At 37.6% G+C, this 25,536-nt stretch overlaps 1 protein-coding gene and 1 non-coding gene across 3 annotated transcripts in view; one reads left to right on the top strand and one right to left on the bottom strand.

The window, feature by feature from the left end:
* Nucleotides 1-25,536, bottom strand: part of ADAMTS19 (ADAM metallopeptidase with thrombospondin type 1 motif 19) — a 224,024-nt gene that overhangs the window by 179,257 nt on the left and 19,231 nt on the right. For both annotated transcript variants that reach the window (XM_044387367.3, XM_057307094.1), the window contains exon 3: nt 2,049-2,214. In XM_044387367.3, the coding sequence (XP_044243302.1) occupies nt 2,049-2,214 (166 nt within the window). The remainder of the gene's footprint in view (nt 1-2,048; nt 2,215-25,536) is intronic.
* LOC113261962 (U6 spliceosomal RNA) lies at nt 23,801-23,907 on the top strand. Its single transcript, XR_003318568.1, has one exon. It is a non-coding gene; the product is annotated as a U6 spliceosomal RNA (small nuclear RNA).

Raw genomic sequence — 25,536 nt, 5'->3', positions numbered from 1 at the left:
CTAAGGCATTAAAATGATGAAGGAGAATAATGCAAGGACCGATTTGAACACAAGGAAACTTTTTGATTCCAGGGCACAGAGGCAAATATTGCAATATTATCCAAAGTTGAATCACATGTTGAACATGTTAGTACATCAGCCTGAAGTACAAAGGGAAGAGCTACAATTAGACATATTGGTAGAAGTAAATCAACATTTTATTTCACATATTGCTAATTTTAAAGCTGTTTTTTAAATTCTAGACCTAAATTTAAAAAGTATTTGAAAATAGGTAAACTCCTAGTGAATCATCCAACTGGTAGCATAATACTCCTTGCATGCAAGTGACTGACCCAAATAGGTCAACTAATACCTAACAGTCATGCCTTAAAAATAAACACAATAAGAAACTTTATGAGCAACGTTTGCCAAATATTAACTGTGTATTTATGCTCTGTAAACCTATAAAAATTAAGAATTTTCTAGCAATCTGTCTTCTATGCACCATGGCACACAAAGCCTGTTTTGCGTCATCCTGTACATGAGTAATTAGAACAGCTGGAACTTACTATGATTTGCAAGTTGCACAGCGTAGATTTTTAGTATAACTCATACAAGACAATTTCCTTAAATGGACTAAATCCAAGTTGTTGCTGCTATCATTTCTCAACACAAGAGACTTTCTTTGGCTTGGCCATAATACTATGACTTCTTTGTGTCTAACCTTCTTCGAAGAGAGAAGAGGGATGTGTCTCGCTCAAATTGACTAAATCGTGTACAGTGAATAGTGGGGCACAGAGATTCACTTAAGTCCTTCTGAAGATGTTTCCCATACAGACTAACAACGTGAGCTTTCACGGAAGAAAACGGAAATCATGGATTCACTTGAGATAAATATATTTAAACAGAAACATGTTGTGGTTCTTTCTGAATCTGATTACCCTAAGCAAGCAATAATAGGAACAACCTATATATCTGCTGCAAATGCCACTAATTGTCACAAGTCATACGCCAAAACCAGCCTCAAACACCATAACCAATTTTCGAATTGGTATCTTGGCCCTAACTCTGCTAACACCTAATTTTAAATCTGCAAGTCAACTTTTTATGTCTTTTACAACAAAAATCCTTGCATAAATTCATATTTCTTCAGATTCTAACTGGAAATGTTTTCTCCTATCAGTGACTAGTCACTGAGATGTCTGGATTAGATATCTAAAAATTTTTTCCTAGGGACACTTCTAATTATTTTCTGAGTGTTGGCTATGACTTTCAGGTCCCACTTACATAATAGAAATCATTCGTTTTCCTTACCGTTCTTGTTAACACAGAGATCTCTGCCAAAGGAAGTAAGAAAGCTCACAAAACAGTCAGCCCCATTTTATTTCTACACAGAACTGGCAGACGGAGACTAGGATTTGATGGTTGGAAATGTTTATGAGCTTCTGAAATGTCCAGATTTAAGGTATTTTGATACTGAGAATAAAATTCAAAGAAATAAATCTTTACTCTTCTTCCTATTACACTGTTAATTTTAACCTCCAAGATGATTTTTACTTGGGCCAAATTTTAAAAAGAAGAAGAAGAAGAAAGAAGTAGAAGAGCCATCTGGTCAAAGTAAAGAGATATCTATGATGTGCTCAAAGAGGTAGACAAAAATAAGGCTATGAGCTCACAGGATTCCATTTCAGGAGATCAGGAATTCTCTCCATGTCATTTCTATGCCAGTGAGGTGAACAGGATACCACGAGGAACACTTCACATTTCGAGAGAGACTCAGGGCATGTTACACGTTAGTCTCTGAAGTCCTTCTGGAGTTCCATTTTTGATACTAAAACGTAGTACTGCGCAGAAGACTAAAAGAGAAGTCTATAATGGATATATTTAATTGTTCTTAACCAGAAGAGTTTCCATATTTTGAGAAAAGTATAAAACTAGTAGATGGATGGATGGATGGACAGACAGGTAGAGGGACAGACAGACAGAAAGAAAGGAAGGAAGAGAAAAAATTCTTCATGTATTCATCTCACATTGCATATTTGATAAACCCTCCCGGGAGAAGGCATTACCTGAAATGATACCACAGTAATGACTGTGAGGAGCTGACTTCTCTGTGACTTTTTCCTCCATGGACCTTTTCTGCCTATATACACGGTGTGGGTGACCCGTTATGGCCACTGTATCATTGAGTGGTTCAATAAATATGAAGTCCTCATTGAGCTGTATAAATCCCATCTGGAATATATAACATAAAAAGACAGGTAAGAAATACTGTTTGGATAAATTACTTTCTAGGCTCTCCTACTCACATACACTTTACTTTCACATATGTGCATACATTCTCGGGAAGCTTTCTCAGCAATGCCCCTAAGAAGGTAACTATCTTCCCATTTTATTACTTCATCTTTACATACTTTATTGCACTAGCATAAACTTCATTTAGTTAGACTTAGCCTGTGTGGGTGGGAGGCTAGATGCCAGCAACAGATGCATAGTAAAATTCTGGAACGGTTAAAGGCTCACTTTGGGAGACCCATGGGGTCACTTACATGTAGGCATGTACAGAAGAGCAATACGGTGTTTAATTGCACGCACCACGTGGTCCAACTTTTTGACAATCGCTATTTAATAAAGTAATTCATGTAACATGTCAAAGCAAATGCAGGGGACACAGCATTGAAATTATTATGTAAAATATTCTTGAAGCCTTCTACTAAACATTCCTAAAACCTTTGCACAGTCAATTACAGAAAAAAAATGAATCATCACTTACATAAGCATGTTTCATTTCATAGAATGCCATGTCTTTAAACTTAGCCAATTGTAGACAGAGAGCTAAAAACTGTAAAATACTGTTATTATCAATAAAAAGAACTTATAACAGGTATCCTTTTATTATATTGAGGCTAAGCCTAGTCATTTCTTTCCTTCCTTTTTTGGAACATAAATTTATATTATAGCTAGGAAAATATCCCACACAGAACATGTGACTTGACCTTTTAGATTTTTATTATTTTATTCTGCTGTGATATATATATTACATGCATAATATATATATAATACATATATTTGACTATTCCGTTAACTCTTTAGCCAATATTTTTGAAGAAATAATCCCTCAGAACCTGCATTATTCGTACCCAATGTGCTATCAAAGTTCTTCATTCTGTTCTGAATTAATTACATAAAAATTATGTGTAGTTCATTTTAGTTTGGTCCACATATACTTAGCATAGTAAGAATATACTTACTTCTTCAGATACAGTAATTCTTCTGAACTGAATATTAAGAAAAAATAAATCTATACTAAAAAGAGGTGTGTTTTCCTTAAAAGTACAGAAGAGACTTTTTCTTTTGTTTTAATCATTAAGGTGTGCTACATCTTCTCTACAGAAAGACTAGGTGATTGTCAATATGCCATCGCATTTTATTCTGTATCGAATTGATGTCACAAGATTTCTTAATAAATCCAAAAATATTCATCACTTCTTTCTTGAATTTTTATAACAGTAATAAAATTCTCAAGTACTACAGTAACAGTTCCACCACCTCTGTCTGTTGTCCCCTTCACTCTGTGTTTCTCCCTCTGCTTGTCTTTCCTAGACAAAGACACACACACACACACACACACACACACACACACTCTCTCTCTCTGGGGGTGGGGATAACGGAGAAAAGATTTACTGTGACAATTCTTGTAAAATACATCAGGCGTGTATTATATACTTGGGACATTTTGGGGGTAATTTTATTTTTTTTTTATTTTTTATTTTTTTTAAAGATTTTATTTATTTATTTGACAGAGATAGAGACAGCCACTGAGAGAGGGAACACAAGCAGGGGGAGCGGGAGAGGAAGAAGCAGGCCCATAGCAGAGGAGCCTGATGTGGGGCTCGATCCCGCAACGCCGGGATCACGCCCTGAGCCGAAGGCAGAAGCTTAACCACTGTGCCACCCAGGCGCCCCTTGGGGGTAATTTTAATATGAATTCCAATGAATTCTTTTCTTTTCCACATGTGCTCATTGTCTCCGATGTAAAACTAGAATGAATTTTAAAGTAATTACAAGACAGGCAAAAAAATATTCCCTTGATAGAAAAAAGGACGGTAACAAATACTGAAAACCTGAAATAATAATCATTAAGATGTAGTACACCCACACATCACATGGACTGAGGGGGGAGGGTGTCGCATTCTATATCACTGATGCACATGGGGAAAATACAAAAATATGTTACTCTTCTCGCGTATATCAGAATGCTTCTGAGGTTCAGTCAGTATTGAAGGTCACTAATACAACTGACAGTGTGGCTGATGATTGAAATAATAAGTATTTTGATGCTCAGTATGAACATTTCAAGCAAACATGCTCAGTTTCCCTAAATCTTAAATTCACAACCTGATACATTCTTTCCAAAGGTTATAAGTATCATTGGATTTAGAAAAATAAACCAAATAAAATTGAAATGCATATCAACATAGAAAATGTAATGACTCGGGATTTAAGATTATTTGGATTCATAATTGACTACTAGCTAAGTAACTTTGAGAAAGATACAGTGACTTAGTCCACACCACTGCTCCATAGGGCTGTCCAGAACATTCACTTTTGAAAAGCACGTGTAATGCTCTTATCACAGGATCTCATACTGGGTAACCCCTCAGTAAATGTTCACCATAATTTTTATTTTATTAATTAGAATAACCATAACAAATCAAAGCACCCAAACATTTGAGTATGAACTGGAGACCTCAGGAGTCCAAAGAATCAAAACTGATAGACCTTTGTATCCCCATATTACCTTACAAAATATTTTCTGAAATTAAATTTTTGAAGTTAGGATTTGGAAACCACTTCATAATAATTATTTGTTGTGTTAGAACTTTATCTACAGACATTTTTAAAAACAAGAAGGCCACTTTTGAAAAGGAAAAAAAATGTTGGAATAATTATAAATGGTGACTCACTCATTCAATACATATTTACTGTCTGACTACAGTGTGCCAGACTTGGTTCACTCTGGGGCAGAGTTAACACTAAGTGTTCAGCGTTCTTTCTTCAGGGAAGAGTTTTTGTATCTGAGACCAGAATACTATCCTACAGCAAAGGAGGTGGTCTAGTGTAGGTCGGTATCTTTCAGGATAATTCCTTATAGTAAAGCAGAATTGCAGAAAGACTTGAGGTTTTCTGTGTCACCATAAAAGCCTCACTTTCCGCACTAACCAAACAGAAATCTGTATCTGCACTGTGATTTTACAAGCTATGGAAGAACATAAATCCATATTAACCTCTATGCACAAGGGCCCCTGTGTTCAACAACCCACAATTAGGCAGCATTCACGTTAGTGTAAATATTCTCTCCAGTTTTAGAGGGAAAGAAAAGAGAATGTGAATGAATGTCGCACAGCACATCATCTAAAATAAATGTAAGTTTTATAAGCATTTTTTCTCCCAGATTGCTCTCATTTAGATTTTTCAAAATGATTTTAAATATTTTGAGATATTTCACACAAAATTTGGAAATGAAATTAAGTTTAACAGGTGTTCCCTACACCTTATTTCTGTTATCATGTGCATCAGATGGTGGCATTTGTCACTGAATATTATTCTTTGATCTCACAATGTAGCAAGAATTTCAGTATTTTGCAAATTTACCCTCACTTACATTAATATATTACCACTCTTTTTTTTTTTTTTTTTACTAGTTCTGACATTTTATTTCTCTATTTAGATGCCTCTGTGCTTTATTAAGACAACCAAGAAAATGGTGCATCATTTAGGTGCAATGACGCTGTCAGTAAATTCTAATCACATGAAATTTGATTTGGTCAATGTGCCAAATACACTGTTGGTAAAGTGCTTCAATTAACCAATATAAATGTTTCATGTATCCAAATTCAAGTTAATTATGGTCTATTAAATAGATCCTAAAACTCTAATGCAAACATAACTTAAGGGGCACCTGGGTGGCTCAGTCATTTAAGCACTGGACTCTTGGTTTTGGCTCAGGTCATGATCTCAGGGTGCTGAGATGGAGCCCTGAGATGTCCAGCTCCACTCTCATCAGGGAGTCTGCTTGAGATTTTCTCTCTGCCCCTCCCCCACCCAGGCTCTCTTTCTAATAAATAAATCTTTAATAAATGACTTAAAAATTAGAAAACAACATGGCGCTCTCCACTCTTGTTCTCCCTCTTCACTAACATTGCTACTTTACTTCCACGACCTCACTTCCCATTCACTCACAGAACTGAAGCACTACCATAGTTATTTCAAATTTTCTCTTCATTCTTCCCTGCTTCTTTCTGGAAAATTATTTTCCAGAACCTTGGTTTTCTAGGTAAGCTTTCAATGTGCTGGCTGAAGGTATTTATCTGAGGCTCAAACTGCATTTTGTCAGTCTTTGATAATGTCCTATTTTTAAAAATACATAGTATTTAAGAACTCAATAGTATAAGTGCTGAAGGACCTGAGGAAGGTGTTAGATCATTATAATTTCAGGATATCAGACGAGTCTTAAGGGATAACAGAATCTGGATACGATGAGGGCAAGGTTGTTTCCATGAGAGGAGATATTATGAGCAAAGGCAAAGAGGATTTGGAGTCTAGCTAAGAGTTAAGAAGATGCCTGCCCTGAGCAGAGAGATGGGAAAATGTAACCTAAAAACAAGATGAACCAATATCATTGAAAACATCAAATGGTGAAGTTCTTGATAGGAAAGTCAACGTCCTGAGGTTCTGAGGATGATTACTCTATCGTCTGACCATAGGTATATTAGAGAATTACTGAGACACTGAAAGAAGCCCAAGTGTTTTGTTTCTAAACAGCAATTACAGAAGTTGTGAAAAGATCTGGAATTTGAATTGCTTGTGAAAACATTATAGACAAATGTCTGATGCTTTACATGATCTGAGCAATATGCATTTGGCTTTCTTTGAGTATTTTTTGTATGGTAATGTTACGGTATACATCTCATTAAGTAAATAAAGTATATAAAGCATTATATACTTCTGAGCGTAAACATAATAAAAGGCTTGATGTTAATTATAATATTATAGGTTTGTTGGGTGCTTTATTCAAAAGACATCTTTTTCAGTATCACTATAAATAGGAGTAATTTTTCATACATTTGTGTATTCAATACATACAAGCAAGTCTATAAAAATACACTTCTGACACCCTATCTATCCTATTGTCTTACAGTGTTAAACTCTTCCTGACTCGACCCTTTTGATGTTTCCCCTTTACGCCCACAGGGGGAAACTCTAAATCCTTAATGAGGATATATAAAGTATAAGGTCATGATAAACTCTTGCCTACCTCTCCAGCATATATTTTTACTACTTAAAATTTATATATAACCACAACAAACACATTTTTAAAAGATTTTATTTATTTATGTGACAGAGAGAGAAAGCCCGAGAGAGCACAAGCAGGGGGGAGGGGCAGAGGAAGAGGGAGAAGCAAACCCCCCGCTGAGCAGGGAGGCCAGATGCAGGGCTGGATCCCAGGACTGTGAGATCATGACCTGAGCTGAAGGCGGCCGCTTAACAGACTGAGCCGCCCAGGCGCCCCCAACAATACATTTTAATTGTGTCAACAAATTTTATATTTTAAAGTATTTCAGAATGACTGTTTATTGTATGATCGCATCTCGGTACACTGCACATGCTGTTTTCTCTTTCCAGAAAGTCATTCTCAGTTATTGCTTCAAAATCAAGCCAACCTGGTCCTCTCTCCAAAGTAACCACTGCCTCCCTGATCCACTTCCACACTGTACCTGTCCCATTGTCACACTAATACATCCACTATAGTTATGGCTTTTGTGTTCTCAGCTTCATGCCTTCAATATATAAGGCCTGGTACACAGCGGGTGCTCAAGGAATGTTGCTTTTACTTAACATATTCTTCCTTTTTGAGATCAAAAGAAAACGTATCCGTTCGATGCTCTCTACTCCACCAGTAACTCCATCTGAGGGGAAATTACTAGTCGATTTCTCCCCTCCGGCATTCCCAGTGTTGCCTTCCTTGTGAGCCCAAGTTCCATCTTTAGGAAAAGCTTCCCTGGCACCACATTGTTAACATTATTCCGTTTTCTTTCCTTGCCAAAGGGCTTCAGAAAGTATCGTGAAACTACAAGGGCAGAAGCAAACCTAAAAATCAGGCCATCACTGGGGTTTTAAAATCAAGAAAACCAGGACTTAGAAATGTTGCGTAACTTGCCTAGAATCACACAGAGAGTTCATCCGAGTGTCAGGGCTGGAATCTAACACTCCCAATTTCCAAATTCTTTTTGGGTTTTAATACATCACTCTAAATTTGCTTGCTACCTGCATTCTCATTTCCCCCACTGAACTCTGGAAATCGTTGAGGCCACCCACCATTTCCTGTCCTTTGTTCTCCTCTCTAAGGCTTTTGACCCTTGACCACTTCTCTTCTCCAGGAATATTACTATTACATTGTTCTCTCCCTCTTCTCTAGCAACTGTTTCTGTTTCCTTAAACAGGTCTCTTCCTCACTCCAAAGCAGGTCTTTGGTCAGCAACTGCTGGCAGCAATGACCCCTCCCAAAGGACCCCTCTATGGAGCCGATGCCCAAACCCCCAACCCCCTCTCAGCCCACTAGTTCTATTCAAGATCCATGCTCCTCCCTGCTCACTTCCCATCACCTCACTTCAGACGTGTGATCCTTGTCCCAAAACAGTACCTCTCTCTGAGTGTGTATCTCTGTGCGTGCCACCAATTTGTTTCTAGTTACCTAGGCTGAAGAAATTTTAGAGTCCTTTTCTCTTTCCTTTTCAAACTTCCTTTAAAATACTTATAAGACAACAATAATGTAAGAAAATACGCCTGCGTGTCAGACACTGTATGTGTGTGTGCGTGCGTGTGTGTTTGTGTGCGTGTGTGTGTGTGTGTGTGTGTGTGTATATATATATAAATATGATTTCATTTAATCAATCAGCAAGCTCGTGCCACACAGGCTAACCTCACTAGTTTTACAGTTGAAAAAAGTGAATTTCAAAAAGATTTATGGTGTCCTAAGGTCACAAATCAGTATGTGGCGAAGACAGGATTCAAACCAAAGAGTACCTTTGTGAGGCCATCTGAGGAAGTCTAGGCCCTGCCATATGACTGTTATTCCAAATAACTCTCATCTTTAAAAAATTTTGCACTGAGGATTTGACGTCAAGCACAACACCTCACAAATGGTAGATGTCCAAAATTTGACATCAAGAGCAAGGCCAGACCCCATCCCTCACAAAGCAGAAGACAAGCATACTGTGTTAGGCTCTGAACTTTATCTTGGGCTGACTGTTTTATATGATGAGACATATTAGCTGCCAAAAGCACACTGGGTTTCACCCCCAGGCCTCCCTCAGTGCTACAAGCCCAATCACTCCCCCATGGCAGATTTGGTGGAATGTTTCAAGGATTTCGTTTTTCTTGCCTTCATCCTTTCTTTTACAATTCTCTTTTCTATTTTCTTTCTTAAAATGTGTCCTGATCATAAAACCAGAAGGGTTAAATAGCAAAACACTTAAAAATATAATTAAAAAAAGCAATTCACTGTCCCCAATCCCATCATATAGGATAATTACATAGGTATGTGTATACCTCTTCTTAAGTCTATTAACATACACACAGACACACAAAGTATATATGTGAGTATGTACCCGTGTGTGTACATGTGTCTCTACACGTGCACACATTTGTTAAAGTTTTATATTCTACTTTATTTTCCCATTTAAGAATAGTTTAATCGCTGTTTTGTTTCTTAATGGTATTAAATAATCTTTATAAGCCTGGTTTTTAACCGCTGAATAACAGTGTACCCTCTAAAAATATCATAATTTATTAGCTATTCATTAATTTCACCTTCTATTTAATAAATGAGTATTGACTTTGTACAGCCAGAGGTCAGGGCAACAGTGATGATCCAGGCTGGCAAGACCCATCACCAAATTACACACACTCCAGGAAGGGATACAATTTGCTATTTATTTGACTGAGTGACACATACAATTGTTCTATCACAGTTAATAAGCTTTACCTTGATAGCTTATACACTCATTTATGTTTGTGTTCTACTTCACACACACACACACACACACACACACACAGTTTCAAATATAGCGTGGAAGTATCCTCCCATATACCTAAGGGCCAAGGCAGGCACTTAACATGACCAACTAGAGGAGATGAACCAGCCCTCTTCAAAGGACAAGTGTGAAATCCCAAGAGACTGAGGGGCATCTCTGAAGAGGACAGCCTCCCAGGAACTCATCAATGTGGTCCATGAGAGACAGTTACCATTGGAAGCACCTATCAAACATAATGCTGAACACCACTCTCCCATGACACAATTACCATGCCTTACACTGTCGCCAAGCCATGACACTACTGGTCACCCAAACATACTCCTCCTTCCCGCCTCCCTTACAGCTTCTGCCCTCAAGGAACCAGAGGAAGCTCAGTGCAGTGAGCAGAAGAAATGAAAGCCCGGGGGGGGGGGGGGGAACACAAGGACTCTGACTTCACTCCCCCTTCTTACTGCAAGTGATGAGCTCTAAGCAAGCCTGAATGGGGAGGGCATGTGCAGAGAGACTTTTAACTTTATGGGAATTTGGAGGGTTTGATGATTACAGGATAAATATCTTAACTATCAGAAACTTCTTGTGGCTAAGTTTACCAAGCGACTTCTCACAACCTAAGTGTAAACAACACTAGAAAAAAGACCAGGGGGAACAAAACCCTAGTTTCATTATGGCATCCTTTGAGTCCAGTTTACTCAATGAAAAGTTAACAATATGAATTTAGGTGCCAAGTATTTCAAGGATTAGAGAGTGATGTGGGGAAGGTCTTTCGGGTGAGGTAACATCTGAGCCGAGATCTGAGAGTTGGCCAGGGCAAGTTAGAGGGGAGAACATTCTAGGCAGAAGGAGAAACAAAGACCCTGAGATGGGACCAACTTAGCATGTGTAAGAGAAAGCAAGGTTAGAATGGCTGGAGCACAGAGATTCCTGGGGAAATGACGACCGGAAAGGAACCCAGGGGCATTCCATGGCAGTATCACTTATCTGATTCATATTCAAAAATAAATCCTGGTGAAATCCTCTTGTGGTTTTTAGACTATTTATCTTCTTGAACACTGGCTAGAGATTTTACTATGGGATGCTTCATGATGACCTTTCGTGCTATGTTCTTTCAACGGCCTTATTTTATCTCCATAATAATTACTCAGGAATACATGTCACTCTTACAAATTAAAAAAATATGCTTTCTCTTCCATTTTCTTGAAAACCATTGGCCTCCTCTAATTTTTTTGCCAGCATATGACAGAGATATGCATTTTGAAACAATTTCAAAATGTTCCTTTTTAAGTCCATTATAGATCAACGACATCACAAGTATGACTATAAACAGAAGCTGTTCTATGTTGAAGATGTGAAAAGTGGTAAACGTGTAAAGTGGAAAATAAATGCTCCATCCTAACGTTTAGTTTCCAAAATTACTGACTTTTCATTAGTAGGATGATTGTCTCATTGCTCATTTTATAGTCTAATTTTTGCTCAAATTGAGAAAAGCCATTGATTTGATTTTCATATACTTCCTAACATCCATTCACTTTACTGTAATTTCTTGTTGCTTAGAATGGTTTTTCAATTAATCCCTCAGGATTTAAAAAAAAAAAAAGACTTACTTATTTTAGAGAGAGTGCATGGTGGGGAAGGACAGAGGGAGAGGGAGAGAGAGGATCCCAGGCAGACTCCCCTCTGAGTGCAAAGCTGGACATGAGGCTCAATCTCACAACCCTGATATCATGACCTGAGGCAAAATCAAAAGTCAGATGCCCAGATGACTGAGCCAACCAGATGCCCCGTCCCTCAGGATTTTTATGGATTCTTTAAATATGCAAAAAGGTGAGCTGAGAAACAGGAAGCAAATTCAGTTTTAGATCTAAGTTTATCAACCAGTGTAGCCCAAAAGCTATTATGTTCTACTGTACCTTCCTGATGATCACATGTTACAAATGTACCTACTGAATACTTGCCCCATGCCAGCGTGCAAGGCACTGAAGCTTCAAAAATGAAAAGAGATTTTAATTCCTATCTTCACGGACCTTAAACATGAGGGGGAAAGACAGGAAAAATCAGGTATCCAGACAAATATACATAATTATAAATTAGGCAGAGGATGCCACATACCAATACTATGACCCTGCAAAATACACGGGAAGAATTCAACAGATTGACTTGGTGTTTACAAAAGTGCACACTTTTTAATTATTATTTATTACAACATACGTTTGTGTTCTATATATTTATGCCACAGTAAATTTTATTTTAAAAATGAAAACCAAAGGACAAATAATGTAACAGTATTCCTTTGCAATACAGAGGTAAGGGAAGTACTAAAAGAAACGCGATTGCTCCTGGAAGGCAGAAATCAAGCACAGAAAGGAGAGAGCAGGATAGTTTATTTTTTCCACCAAAATTCTTGTAAGTGTTGACTTTACAAACAATGTACAGATGTGACTTAGATTATACTTTAGTTTAAAAGAGAGGTTGAAATAGAGGGATATAAGACTTGTTGGGGGTGCACTGCTGTAATTAAAACAGTTAATAATGGTGGCATTGGTGTAAAGTCTATCAGTGAGGAAGACCTATAGATGAGCGAGGACAGCGTGAAAGAATCGACAGGGAGACTGAGGCAGTGGCAGGAGTCACAAACAAATAATAATAGTAGCAGAAATAGAACAGATGGGTTGGCAGGCCATGATTCCTAGAGAGCTCTGAAGAGCAGGAGAAGGCACTGAGATTTTATTGGAAACGTAATTGGAAGCAACTGACAGTGGATGGCATAATCAGATAGAAATTTTGAAGAAAGTCACTCTTGTTCTTTTTTTTTGGAAAACAGATGATAGGGTGACAAGAAGAGAATCAGGAAGACCAGGCTGAAGTGAACTATAACAATTCAAGAGCCAGCCTATGGTGACTCAGACCAAAGGAGCAACATACAGTGGCTGAACTAAGGATGTGGAGAAAAGTCACCACACTTGAGATTGATTTTAGATACTCATACACACCAGAGGGTGACCACTCCAATTTGTTAAATGGTTTAGATGCTGGGACATGGAGGGACAATAACTCAGAGAATTAAGGATGACTTCAGAGTTTCTGGCTTAAGTACTCCAGAAGGGGAGATACAGGTCTGTAATTGAGATGTAAATCAAAGGACCTTATTAGGTTTGATGTATCTGTGAAATCTCCAAGTGGAGAAATCAAGCAGACAGTTGGAGTATGGAGCTTAGTACAGAGTTCTGAGCTGGAGACATATGTCTGGGAGCTGCCAACAAAAAGATAATCTTTCAATCCGCAGGGAAGAGTGATGTTATCCAGAAAGGGAGTATAGAGAAAGAGCAAAAGAGAGCCTAAAACCAAACCCAGAGGACCCTATCATTGAGAAACAGAGAAGGAATCAGCAAAGGAAGAGCCAGTGAAGTTAAAGGAAAAGTAGGAGCTAGTTGATTTTTTTAAAATAAGAATTAACTCTTTCTAGAAGTGGCTTAAAAAAAAAAAAAAAAAAAGACAGGAATAAGCTCTCATTCCGCTCACTCCGAAGAAGCTACTGCCCTAACCCACAGGGCTTGGGTTAAAAATTCACTGGTCCCTACGCAAGATGATCAAACACATGTGCTCATGCTTCTGTTAAATCCAGCAGCAAAAACCAAGCGAAAGAACACTCCTCTGCCTACATCAGTCAGGGTTCTCCAAAGTCCTAACAATGTGACTTTTGTTTTACAGCAAGTAAGAGAATTTTACATGTTCCATTTTTTTGAGTCAGGAGGAGAATTTCAGTTTCTTAACTAACTCTGCTTGCCCTATGTACTTTTTTAACAGTTGGCTTCCAGCTCGCCACTCACCCCGGCTCTTAATGAGCTGGTGCATATTCAGTTGTACACCTAGTTGTTAAAGGGTTAGTCACAGGGCGACTCTGCAGAGCCACTCACCATGGTGATGAGCCCCTACAGCACTTATCTCATGCAGTTCCAGCCCCGTGATGTGCTTCCAGTGGAACTGAATGAGACCACTGAGGCAGCTGCGCAGCTGCGATGTGGGGAAGTGCTCCTCACTGCCAGGTCTCACTGGTGACCTCACAATTCACAGAGACGTTGCCAACCTCCTACATACCCCGAGGGAGTGGATGCGAATTCAGTTTACCATGGAAACAAGATTAGTGGAGCAAACTCGTCAAGGGCCATAGCACTGGTACTCAGAGACATGGAAAATGTGCTGCAACTTCTTTTCTGGATTCAACGAAAGGTCAAATAAATAAAATAATTAATTTACTCGACAACATTTACTGAGTACATACTATGTGTCAGCCGATGTGCCAGATGCAGCAAATACAGCAGTGCACCGAACGTGTTAAAAGAGCCAATCTTAAGTATCTTTGATAATACAGACAGTCGCCAATTACAACAGGGTTGACTTAACGAGAATACAACCGGACGATGGTGCAAAAGCAATGTGCGTTCAGTAGAAACTATAATTCAAATTCTGAATTTGGGGGCGTCTGGGTGACTTAAGTGCTGCCTTCAGTTCAGGTCATCATCTCAATGTCCTGGGATTGAGCCCTACGTCCTGGGATTGAGCCCTACGTCAGGGTCCCTGCTCAGTGGAGAGTCTGCTTCTCCCTCTCCCTCTGCCCCTATGCGCACTCGTGCTCTCTCTCTCACTCGCTCTGTCTCAAAAGAACACATAAAGTCTTTTTTAAAAATTCTGAATTGGATCTTTTCCTGGGCTGGCGACATGCATACAATCCTCTCTCTTGAGTCTGGGCAGGGAAGAGCCACAACGGCCAGCCAGCCACGTGATCCCAAGACTAAGCAATTGACGGACCTACTACAACCATTCCGTACGCACGGAAGCATTGTGTTTTTCACTTTCACTGCAGTGTTCAAGAAATCACAGAAGACAGACCACAGTATATTATAAAGTACACTTCGTATTAGATGATTTTGCCCAACTGTAGGCTAAGGTAAGTGTTCTGAACACATTTAAGGTAAGCTAGGCTAAGGGATGGTGTTCAGTAGTTTAGGTGCATTGAATACATTTTTACTTACGATGTTTTCAATTTATGATGGGTTTATCAGGATGCAACCCCACTGTAAGTCAAGGAAGATCTGGAAATAAGGAGTTTCCTTACTGCAGATTTTAAGTCTTCTTTCTCATTTGCATGCACATCAGCAAAATGTGTTACTACTTTTCCATTTAGGACCCTTGGATAATTCAGATATTCTCCCATACCCCCATTTTGAATGGCATTAGGTAATGTCCAAGAAATTATATTGGTGTTTTACCCCCTTACAGGGAAAAATAAATCTTGTGCCAACAAAGTTCGTCCCCATATCCTTTTTCTTAACTTCATAATCCCCAAATACCAATCTGACTAGACAGTACTGAAAGAACGCAATTGAGCGTCTTTCCTCTTCACCTTTCCTGCTCTCTCTTTTGTCCCATCACTGAGTACATAGGCTCAAAAAACTACTGTAACATCAGGCTGACTTAAGAGGTCATATACCTAAAGGGCTGAAAAAATCTGGTAAAAACTAGGAACCCCAAAGCACTCTGCACATACCAGACCACATCAGGAATATTACACCCATGCATCACGTTGTAAAACAGACATTTATAAACAAGAGCGTATCCAAACCAGAAATCAGGGGTCACTTTGTTCCAAATTTCACCCAGAGAAGAAATCATTCATCAACACCTTTGATAAATATTTAATATTCTGCTTACGCATTTCAATCACTAATAGGGCAGTCACTGCTCTGAAGCAATCCAGGCCTCTAATGGACAGCAGTAAGTCTCAGAAATATTTCTTAAAAAGGCCCAGAAGGCTTCTTCACCACCACGTTAAATCATGAGTCCTGACTGTACATCCTAAGCACCTTTCTACACTTCAAATATATGACAAATACCCTCTTGGCCTCTCTGTATGTGGCCAATTACCATCCCTGATATGAAATCTGTCTTCATTCTTTTCATTTTACTTGAATGCTCTCTAGTTTATCAAAGTCATTCTTATGTTTGATTTTCTTAGATTTTTAAGGTATGGAAGTGAATGTTCAATAAAAAATGTCTAGAATTAGGATGAGTTGAAATAACAGACTATAACAAAAGTAGCACATTAGGAACCTGGTACAGACTGGTATAAGACAAGAGAGAAAGTGCTTTTATTTAAAATTATTCACCCTTCTTTCTTAGGAAATATTTCAAACCTTCAGAAATATACAAGACAAAAGACTGTCCAGGAATCCATTCCTAGTATTTAAGAAACGTTAACATTTACGCACTGTAGATAATTTTTTAAAAATATAACAATTTCTCGATTCAGTTGAAATGGACCAGCACACCTTCCCAAAACCAACTCCCTTCTCTTATTGCTAAGAGGTAACTACTACACTGAAGATGTGTGTATCATTTGCTCTCATGTTTTAAATTTTCACTACATATGTACTGTCCTTACAAGTACTACAACGAGCAAACTTGGACCTATCTAAAAAGGTTCACTCCAGTGGCTGTACTGAGGATAGACACAGACGGGGTAAAGGTCACATGATGACAGGTTATTGACAGCTCAAGTAGAAGGTAGAGCTTGCAATGTTTGAATGCGCACTCCGAAGGAAAGAAAAGAATTCAGGACCACACTACGATTTTTGGCCCCAGCCAAATGACCATCAGCAGAATGAAGAATAATGTGGGGAGAGGAGAATTTGGGGTTGGAGTGGGAGAGACGATCATTCAGTTTGAAACATGTTATAAGTTTGATAGACCTGCTAGACCTCATGTTGAAAAGTCAAATACATACCTGGACATACAAACTTGGAGATCAACAGAGAGGTCTAAACTAGAACTACATATTTTGGAATCACTGTTGTATAGTTGGCATTTAAGCTATGAGACTGGGTAAGATCCCCAAATAAGTGTGCACAGGGCAGAAAAGAAGGCCCGTGACTGAGCAGTAGGTCACACTGTTAGGAAGGTATAGAGAAGAAGAATGGTCAATGAAGCAGCCTGAGAGAGAGCAGTCAGGGAGCTGTAGGGTCCTGGATACCAAGCAATAAAGATACGTGTCAAGAAGGAGGGACAGCACGACCAGCTATTCCCAATGCTGATGTGGGTACAGTAAGAGAAAATGTTATCAGTAGCCCCAAGTGAATACTTGTCTCTGTTAGGTCCACATAACCCCATCTTTTGCAATTAACTATTCTGAAATATGGACATTTATTTGTTTATAATTCAAATGAAAAGTTAGAACAACTACCATTCAATTCCTTACTTCATTAATGCTACATGCAATATCCATTTCAATGGAAGATGGGGAAAATTTACTCTGTAAATTCTCTTAGTAATCTAGGATGTAATGACACATCTGCATCAGATCACATGGGTTTATGTGAAGGGTCGGGGAGTTTCTTGTCTTGATACCTAACTAGACTTCAATGCCACATGCCAGTACTTATCCCATCTTTCACAAGCTTGAAATTAATTAATTTTTATTTGGTAGAATTTGAGCACATTGTGTACCTTTCATACAATACTACGAATTTATTCTTACCTTGTAAAGTACTTAGCACAGTCCTTAGCAGGCTACCCAAGGGCATTCTCTTCTCATTTCTGCTTCCTACACATTCTTCTGAAATTTGTGAAGGCTGGGTAGGAAATTGAAGGTTACAGGAAAACAAGGAAATCAACCCAACATCTCTGTGGGTGTGCATTTCATAGTTACTTTGATCACTTGGCCATGAGAAGTCACTATGTCATTTATTTGTACTTGAATGGGGAAGTGTCAGAGTCCTTTTGGAAATCAAATCCTAGAGGCCACTTCAGCACTAAAAATTTGAGAGGAATTTTGGTGGCAGAATGTTAGTGAGAAAACTTCATTTAACTGCTCATTCGACCAACAGACATTTCCTGGAATGCAAGGGCTAGTTAGGTTTATATGTTTTCTTTCAGACCTACTTAAACAAACTGATGTACAAATTGCACATGGGTATACCACTACTTATTAACCTAATTTACTATTCCTCTTTCATTTAATTAACTAAAAATTCTAATAGGTAGCATTTCTAAAAGTCTAGAAGATTATTTCATGCGCTGACCAAAATATTTTCCATAACTTCTAAGTAACTTGCTGCATGCTTAAAGGTGAAGACACAGAGACACTGAGAGGGTAAGTAAATTGTCTAAGGTTACACACTACGATTATAATAGGAGAGCTTGGACTCACACAAGGGCTCCTAAGTCCACGCTCTTAATTTAAAGGAGCCAAGGAGCTCTACAAGTGAGCTTGTTACCTCTGGCATTCCATTTGCAATTAGTAATGACTGAAGTTTTTTTTCCCCTGTAAACTTAGAACTAAACTTTAAAAAAATATATATTCAGTTTTAGCTGCATATAGAAGGAGCTTTTCCTCAATGGAGTTTTTTGGTGTTTGGGGTATGTTTATAGGTTGTAGCACATGAAATTGCTTTTTATTGTACGTCAAACATTCATATATTGACAATTTCATACAATTCAACGTATCCAGAACAAACCTTAAGCATAGAGGATAAGGCAGAGTATGTGGCCACGGAAAGACCAAATTCAGTACTTCATCACGTGGGGCCAGTGTCAGCATAAGCAAGTCATATAACATCCTTGGTTCTTGTTTTTGTCATTGTTAGAGTAAAAAATACCAAGGTCTGTTGATCCCGGCTCCTGAGAAACTAACAGTTTAACCTGTAAAAAAATTCTCATCAACAGCAATGTTCAAAACAAACACTATGCACCATTCCAAATAAGAGGGCCAAAGCCCTCATCGCAAAAGGCGGATGCTTCCAAAGCATCCACATAACTCAGAATATGCTTCCTAGAAAATATGAAAACAGGCAATCTCGGGAACTTACAACTGAGCTGTGCATGCATCCAGGAAACTAAGAGCCAATGGTCCTGAAAAGATTCTCATAAAAGATAAAAATGGAAGATCTGAGATCACTGAATTAAAAAAGGAAAGGTTAAGGGCCTTGCAGTTCTGTTTGAAAACTGAAGCTGCCATAGGCCAGGAGGTTTTGAAATGGGCTTCTTCACAGAGACTTCCCTGAGCATCCCACCACAGGCTACACCGACGGTATCACCGTGGTTACCAAAAGGGCCTTAGAGACGACTAACACGTTCCAAATCACAGACAGATGAATACAGGAAAGAGAATTCAAGAGGCACTGTTTCCTCTCACCTGCCACATCACCTTTCTTTTTCTTTTGGTAATGAGCCTGAAGATGAGAAGACCCACCAACTGTTTTAATTGAGTGTATAAATCACGCTTTGCATTTCATAATGGGCACTGGCTACATGCTAGCCCGAATGCGATAATGATGTCAGAATTACTACCTACTGATTCGGGTAGTACACCAAAGCTATGAAAGTAAGCTAAATAGACCCAATTGTGACACTACAAGTCTGATCTTCATAGACTACTGAGGCTCCGTAACATTTTAAAATGTATTCTAGACTCTGGATTAATTTCCTTAAACACCACTCATTCGTTTCAAGAACACTCATGCCAAACTTGGTTCACTTTTCAGCCTTAGGAGCTGGGCTGATGCTTGGCAGATAAAAATGGGTGTAAGTGTCTGTGTCAAGCTTAGCCAGGACAAAGGCAACATTAAGAGTGAAATTAAAGCAACCCTTTCCTATCTTATGAATAACAGCTTCCTGTCCATTAAATGAAATGATATATGTGAAAGCACTTTATACAACCATAAATCTCTGCAGAAAGCGAACTATTCCTGTGTTCTACCTTACAAACTCCTAAGTACTTTATCTCTAGGTAACTAAGATTTTCAATTCAACATAAAAGCCTGGTATGCTTCCTGTGCTATGACTGTTAATAGGATCTCTAGCAGAAAGTAAATAAAACCAGAGGCCTAAAAGTCACACCACCCACACAATACAGAGTTACAGCATTGCCTCATGCTTTCTTTGGGTCTTGCAATTTATCTGGGACTTATTATTTATTCAACTTATCCAACATGTAGACTTCAAATCCATATATGGGTATGAATCCCTTCAGGTTTGATTCAACAACTACCCGAAGAATACATACGAATTACAGTTCTCACTAACTCAAGGTACACCAGAATAAATTGCTTTAAAGAGTTCAAGACAAAATATTTTATTGAATTACACTCTTAATTAGTAAGAACACAGACCACTCCCGTAAACCGAAAGTAAATTATTTCAACAAACTGCGATTATTCCAAACTGAGAAAGTTCATCTAGAAAATGTTATGCTATTTGGATTTCAGTACAGATGCCAAAAGAAAGGATAAATGTATTTATGATTTTACATATACAAAAAGAAGAAACACACAAAACTTTAAAATTCAGTTCCTTTAATTAGTATATATGCTAATTATATATTTTTTATATATATTATGGTCCATGAATAGGAATCTGACCATTTAGAACTGAATCAAGACACTATGCAGGATGGTGAACTGGATCTGCCCTATGTTATTATAAACAATATATATAGTTTATAATATATACACACACACATACATATATACATATTATATATATATATACACACTATATATATACGCACAGACTCGCACAAATATACTTACTATAAGACACATTTCTATTAAATTTAAAAACAAATCTCAAAGACCATAAAATAGAAACACTTAATATTGACTTATACTACAGAGTGAGGTTTTTTTGTTTTTGGTTTTTGTCGGGGAAGGGGCAGAGGGAGAGAGAGAAGCTCAAGCATGCTCCACAACCAGCACGGAACCTGACATGGGGCTTGAACTCACAACCCTGAGACCTTGACCTGAGCTGAAATCAAGAGTCAGACGCTTAGCCAACTGAGCCACCCAAGGGCCCCCTACAGAGTAAGTTTTTAAGCAACTTTATTTATAGAACTTTAAAATGGTAAGAGTTGAACTTTATGGTTGAAAAGCACTGTTATATATATAATCAATAACATCATATGTTGAAAAATTACCATCTTGCTTTTTAAGCCCTGACTCAAATTTTTCTCTGCATCTTGACAGTGCCCAACTATGCCTTTGAAGAGAAGAAAATAACCGTGAAACTCTTCAGGAATTAAAATAAATGCCCAGGTTGTATAGACATCTAAGAAAGAAGTTTAAGTTGCCTCAACTTTACTGTTTGATTAGTAATAATTATATTGGAAAGAGTATCTCATTTAGGTTTCAATAGTATGTGGACCTACAGAGGGGAGCAGGAGAATGTTAGAAGCAAAGGAGAAAAGAATTGATGTGTCCTCCCTCCCTGCCTCCCTCCCTCTCTCCCTCTCTCTCTCAATCTTTCTCTCTCTCTCACACACACACACAAGTGCGCGTGCACACTCATTTACTGTAAATTGGCATCACAACTTTTGACCTTTCTAAACTGACTTTTTAGTTTTACTAGCTATTTTATAGGTTTCTTAGGATTTTTCATGTATATAATCATGTTGTCTCTTACTGATCTATCTACATGTCTTTAATTTTTAAATAAGACCTCTGGTGGCAACATTGAATAGAAGTGGTTAAAATGGATATCCTCATCTTATTACCGATAATACACACACAGTCTTCTGATTTAAAAATGACGTCAACCAGGGATTTTGCTTTTGTTTTTTGTAGATGTGCATGGACAGGTTTTGGTATGTACAATCTCTTAGTTTGCTGAACATTTTTATCAGAAATTAATATTAAATTTATACATTATATAATGTATAATTTATACATTATTGTATAGTTTTTCTCTTTGTTTCATACAGTAAATGACACTGATAGACATTTCTAAGGTTAAGCCATCCTTGTATTCTTGGGCTAAACTCTTTCTGGTCATGATATATTACTCTTTTTACCTATTGCTGAATTTGATCTGTTAATATTTGGTAAGTATTTTAGTGTATATGTGTCTATGATTAGACTACAGGGGTTTTTTTGTCTTTTTTTTTTTTTTTTTTGCTGGCAGTATCTTTATCTGGTTTTTGTTTGTTTGTTTGAGGGAGAGAGAGAGATTGGGGAGGGAGTAGCAGAGGGAGAGGGAGAGAGAGAATCCCAAGTAGGCTCCACTCCCAGCACAGAGCCTGCCTGATGTGGGGCTCAATGCCATAACCCCGAGATCATGACCTGAGCCAAAATCAAGAGTCAGACACCCAAGTGACTGAGCCACCCAGGCCCCCCTCTTTATCTGTTTTTGATAGCGGGATAATGCTGTCCCCATAAAAGTATTGGGAACTGTTCCGTCTCTTCAAATGACTTCAAAGAATCTGTGGTATTTCATCTATAGATGATTAACAAAATTCACTAATGAAGGCATTTGGGCCTGGAATTTTCTTTAAAGAAAAAATTTTAACTACAAATTCAATTATACTATATTTAGGGCTCTACAGATGTTCCACATTATTTTTGTCAGTTTCTTAATATGTATTTTTCAAGGATTTATCCCTTTCACCTAGTGGTAAAGTGGTAAACTTTCTTGACATAAAGTGGTTCATAAAATTTCCTTATTATAATTTTAATTCTAAAGAAACTGTTGTGATGTCTCCCTTTTATTCCTAATGATAATCCGCATTTTCTTCTTATTTGATCTATCTAGCTAGAGATATAGCATTTTATTGTACTTTCCAGAAATTTTATTTTTCTCCACTTTTTCTGCTTTAATGATTTCTATTCTTACATATATTATCTCCTTCTACACATTTTGGATTTAATTTGCTCTTCTTTTCCTAATTTAAGATGGAACTATCTTATTTCCTGACGTTAAGTATTTAATGATATAGTTTTCCCATAAGTATTACTCAGCTGCCTCCGATATATTTTGAGATAGTGTTCTTATTTTCATTCATTTCAAAAAATTTTAAGTTCCCCAGTGAGTTCTTCTTTTCTCTATGTACTATTTGGTAGTGTATTGTTTCACTTACAAATTTATACTAATTTTCAGGCATTATTTTGTTGCTGATTTCCATGAATTCCACTGTTTCCAGAGAACACATTAATACGTTTTCAGTTACTTAAAATGTGTTGAGAAGAGTTTAACAGCCCCAACACATATGATCTAGCTTGATGACTGTTCTATGTGTATTAAATACAAAATTTTCTGAAAGTGCCAGTTAAATCAAGTGAGTTGGTGGTATTGTTCAGTCTTTCCATTTTTAAAAACAAATTTTTCTACGGGCACCTGGGTGGAGCATTCTGCTGAGTGTCTGACTCTTGGTTTTGGCTTAGGTCGTGACCTTGGGGTCATGGGATTGAGCCCAGTGAGGGGCTCTGTGCTCAGCACGGAGTCTGCTTGGGATTCTCTCTCCCTGTCCCTCTGCCCTGCCCCCATGCTCTGTCATAGATGTTCAAAATTTTTGTTCTACTAATTACCAAAATGTAAGTAAAGATGAGAAGAAAAAATAACAGTCTGACAATACCAGGAGTTTGTTGGTATGGTTGTGGGAAAACACGCAGCTGGCAAAAGGAAAGAGTATTATAATCACCATGAAGAACAATTTAATAATATATAACATGAAGATGTATATGTCCATAAGCCAACATATTACCGATAGGTATATACCTAAGAGAAACTCTTGCACAAGGGCACCCAAAACTCACGTAAAGATGATCATTATTATATTGCTTGTAACTTCAAAATATAAAAACTAAAGGGGAGGGTGAGGTGAGTGAACGTTAATCAGTAGGGGAATGGAAAAATAAACTCTACTGTATACAAACAAATATTGCAGTTTAAAGGGTGGACCAGACATGCTCACTTCTGCAGCACATACACTGAAATTGGAATGATACCGAGAAGACTGGCAAGGTCCCTGCACAAGGATAACAAGCAAATTCATGACGCAGTCCATATTTTTAAAAAATTACATTAAAAAACTCAAAAATGCAATATGAATTTTTAAAAGCCAAGTTCTAGAAAGATGTGTGCAGTATGATTCCATTTGTGCAAATTTTTAAAATACAAAACAATGCTGTATAGATTTTTATGGATGCATACCTATTTAATACGATTATTAAAGTATGGATGGAAAATATGTATACAAATTTGAGAAGAGTGGTTACATCTGGGAACTCAGAAAATAAAATGGCTCAACATCATGTGCAAAATTTCAAAATAAAAATCTTAAGCAAAAAATGGTAAAATGTTAACACTCAGGAAACCTAGGTGTTAGTTGTATTTAATCTCTGTGCTTTTCTGTACACTTAAGTAGCTTCATAATTGGAGATTTAGGTGTAGCTTTTAATGACTGAAAGATTAATAGAAAAATGGACAATGATTATCTGCATGCAATCCACAGAAGAAAGGTAAGTTATGGAAAGAAACATTAAAAATTCATAAAATATGTTTTAATACAAAGAAATATTAGCATTCACTCTGGATGAAGATACGAAGAAAAGAGCACTCTTAGGCACTCTTAGGTACAATAGGGGAGACTGTAGACAGGTCTAGTATTTCTGGAAGGTGATTTAACAGAATATATCAAAATTTCAATATTGCAAGCCCTGTGTTGCCTCCCCCATCAAAGAGAACATTTCCAGGAATATCTCTGGTAATTATACTCATATAGATGTGCAAAGATCTATGTAACTGATTGTCATATTGTGAAATTATTGTTATTTGTGTTAGTGTAAAAATGGCACCAACCTAAAGCCTGGCAACATGGGCAGCTTTCTTAATGGCCCCTACCAGGCAGAACTGTAGCAAGAGCCCCTCGTGATGTAGTCCATGCAAAGATCATCCCTGAGAACTTGGCTGTGAATGTGTCCAGCTTCCTGGAGCAGACTTAACACCATGTACCATACCAGGCTCTTCTCTTTAACAGTGATTCTCAGTGGGTATATCTGTATCCCCCACTCCAAGGAGGGGGTGCAGAATCTGGCAATGTCTAGACACATTTTTGGTTGTCTTGATGGGGCATCTAATGGGTAGAGGCCAAAGATTCTATTAAACATTCTACAATGCACAAAACAGCTGCCCACAACAATTATCCTACCCAAAATGTCATTAGTGGTGAGGATGAGAAACCTGTTCTGGGAATAATTTATTTGCATTATTTCTCTAATCTCAACTACAATCATATGAAATAGGAAATATTTTTCCTTGTTTTAAATATGAAGCAGAACGTCAGAGAGATGAAATATCTTATTCAAAGTAACAGAGATAATAGATGGCAAAGTGGCTTGCTCTTAACTAAGAAGTTATATTAGCATTTTAAACAAATTATTGTGCTCTCATATTACGGAATATTATATAGTTATTTTAAAAATTTACATAAATGGCATAAAATGATCCTGAAGCTACAAACTTGTAAAAGATATTTGTAATGTATATAGCTAATAAAATATTAGTATCCCAAGTGAATAAAAATCTCTTACCATTCACTGAACAAAAAAGTTACAGAAGACATAATTATAATTATAATCCCATTTATATTATATAAGCAAAATTAAGTGCATGAAAATACATAAATGTCATGTACCTATGG

This window comes from Ursus arctos, unplaced genomic scaffold, assembly GCF_023065955.2.
Source record: "Ursus arctos isolate Adak ecotype North America unplaced genomic scaffold, UrsArc2.0 scaffold_5, whole genome shotgun sequence".
Lineage (NCBI taxonomy): Eukaryota > Metazoa > Chordata > Mammalia > Carnivora > Ursidae > Ursus > Ursus arctos.
Note: the sequence above shows the minus strand (reverse complement) of the source record. Positions and strands in the feature narration are given on the sequence as shown.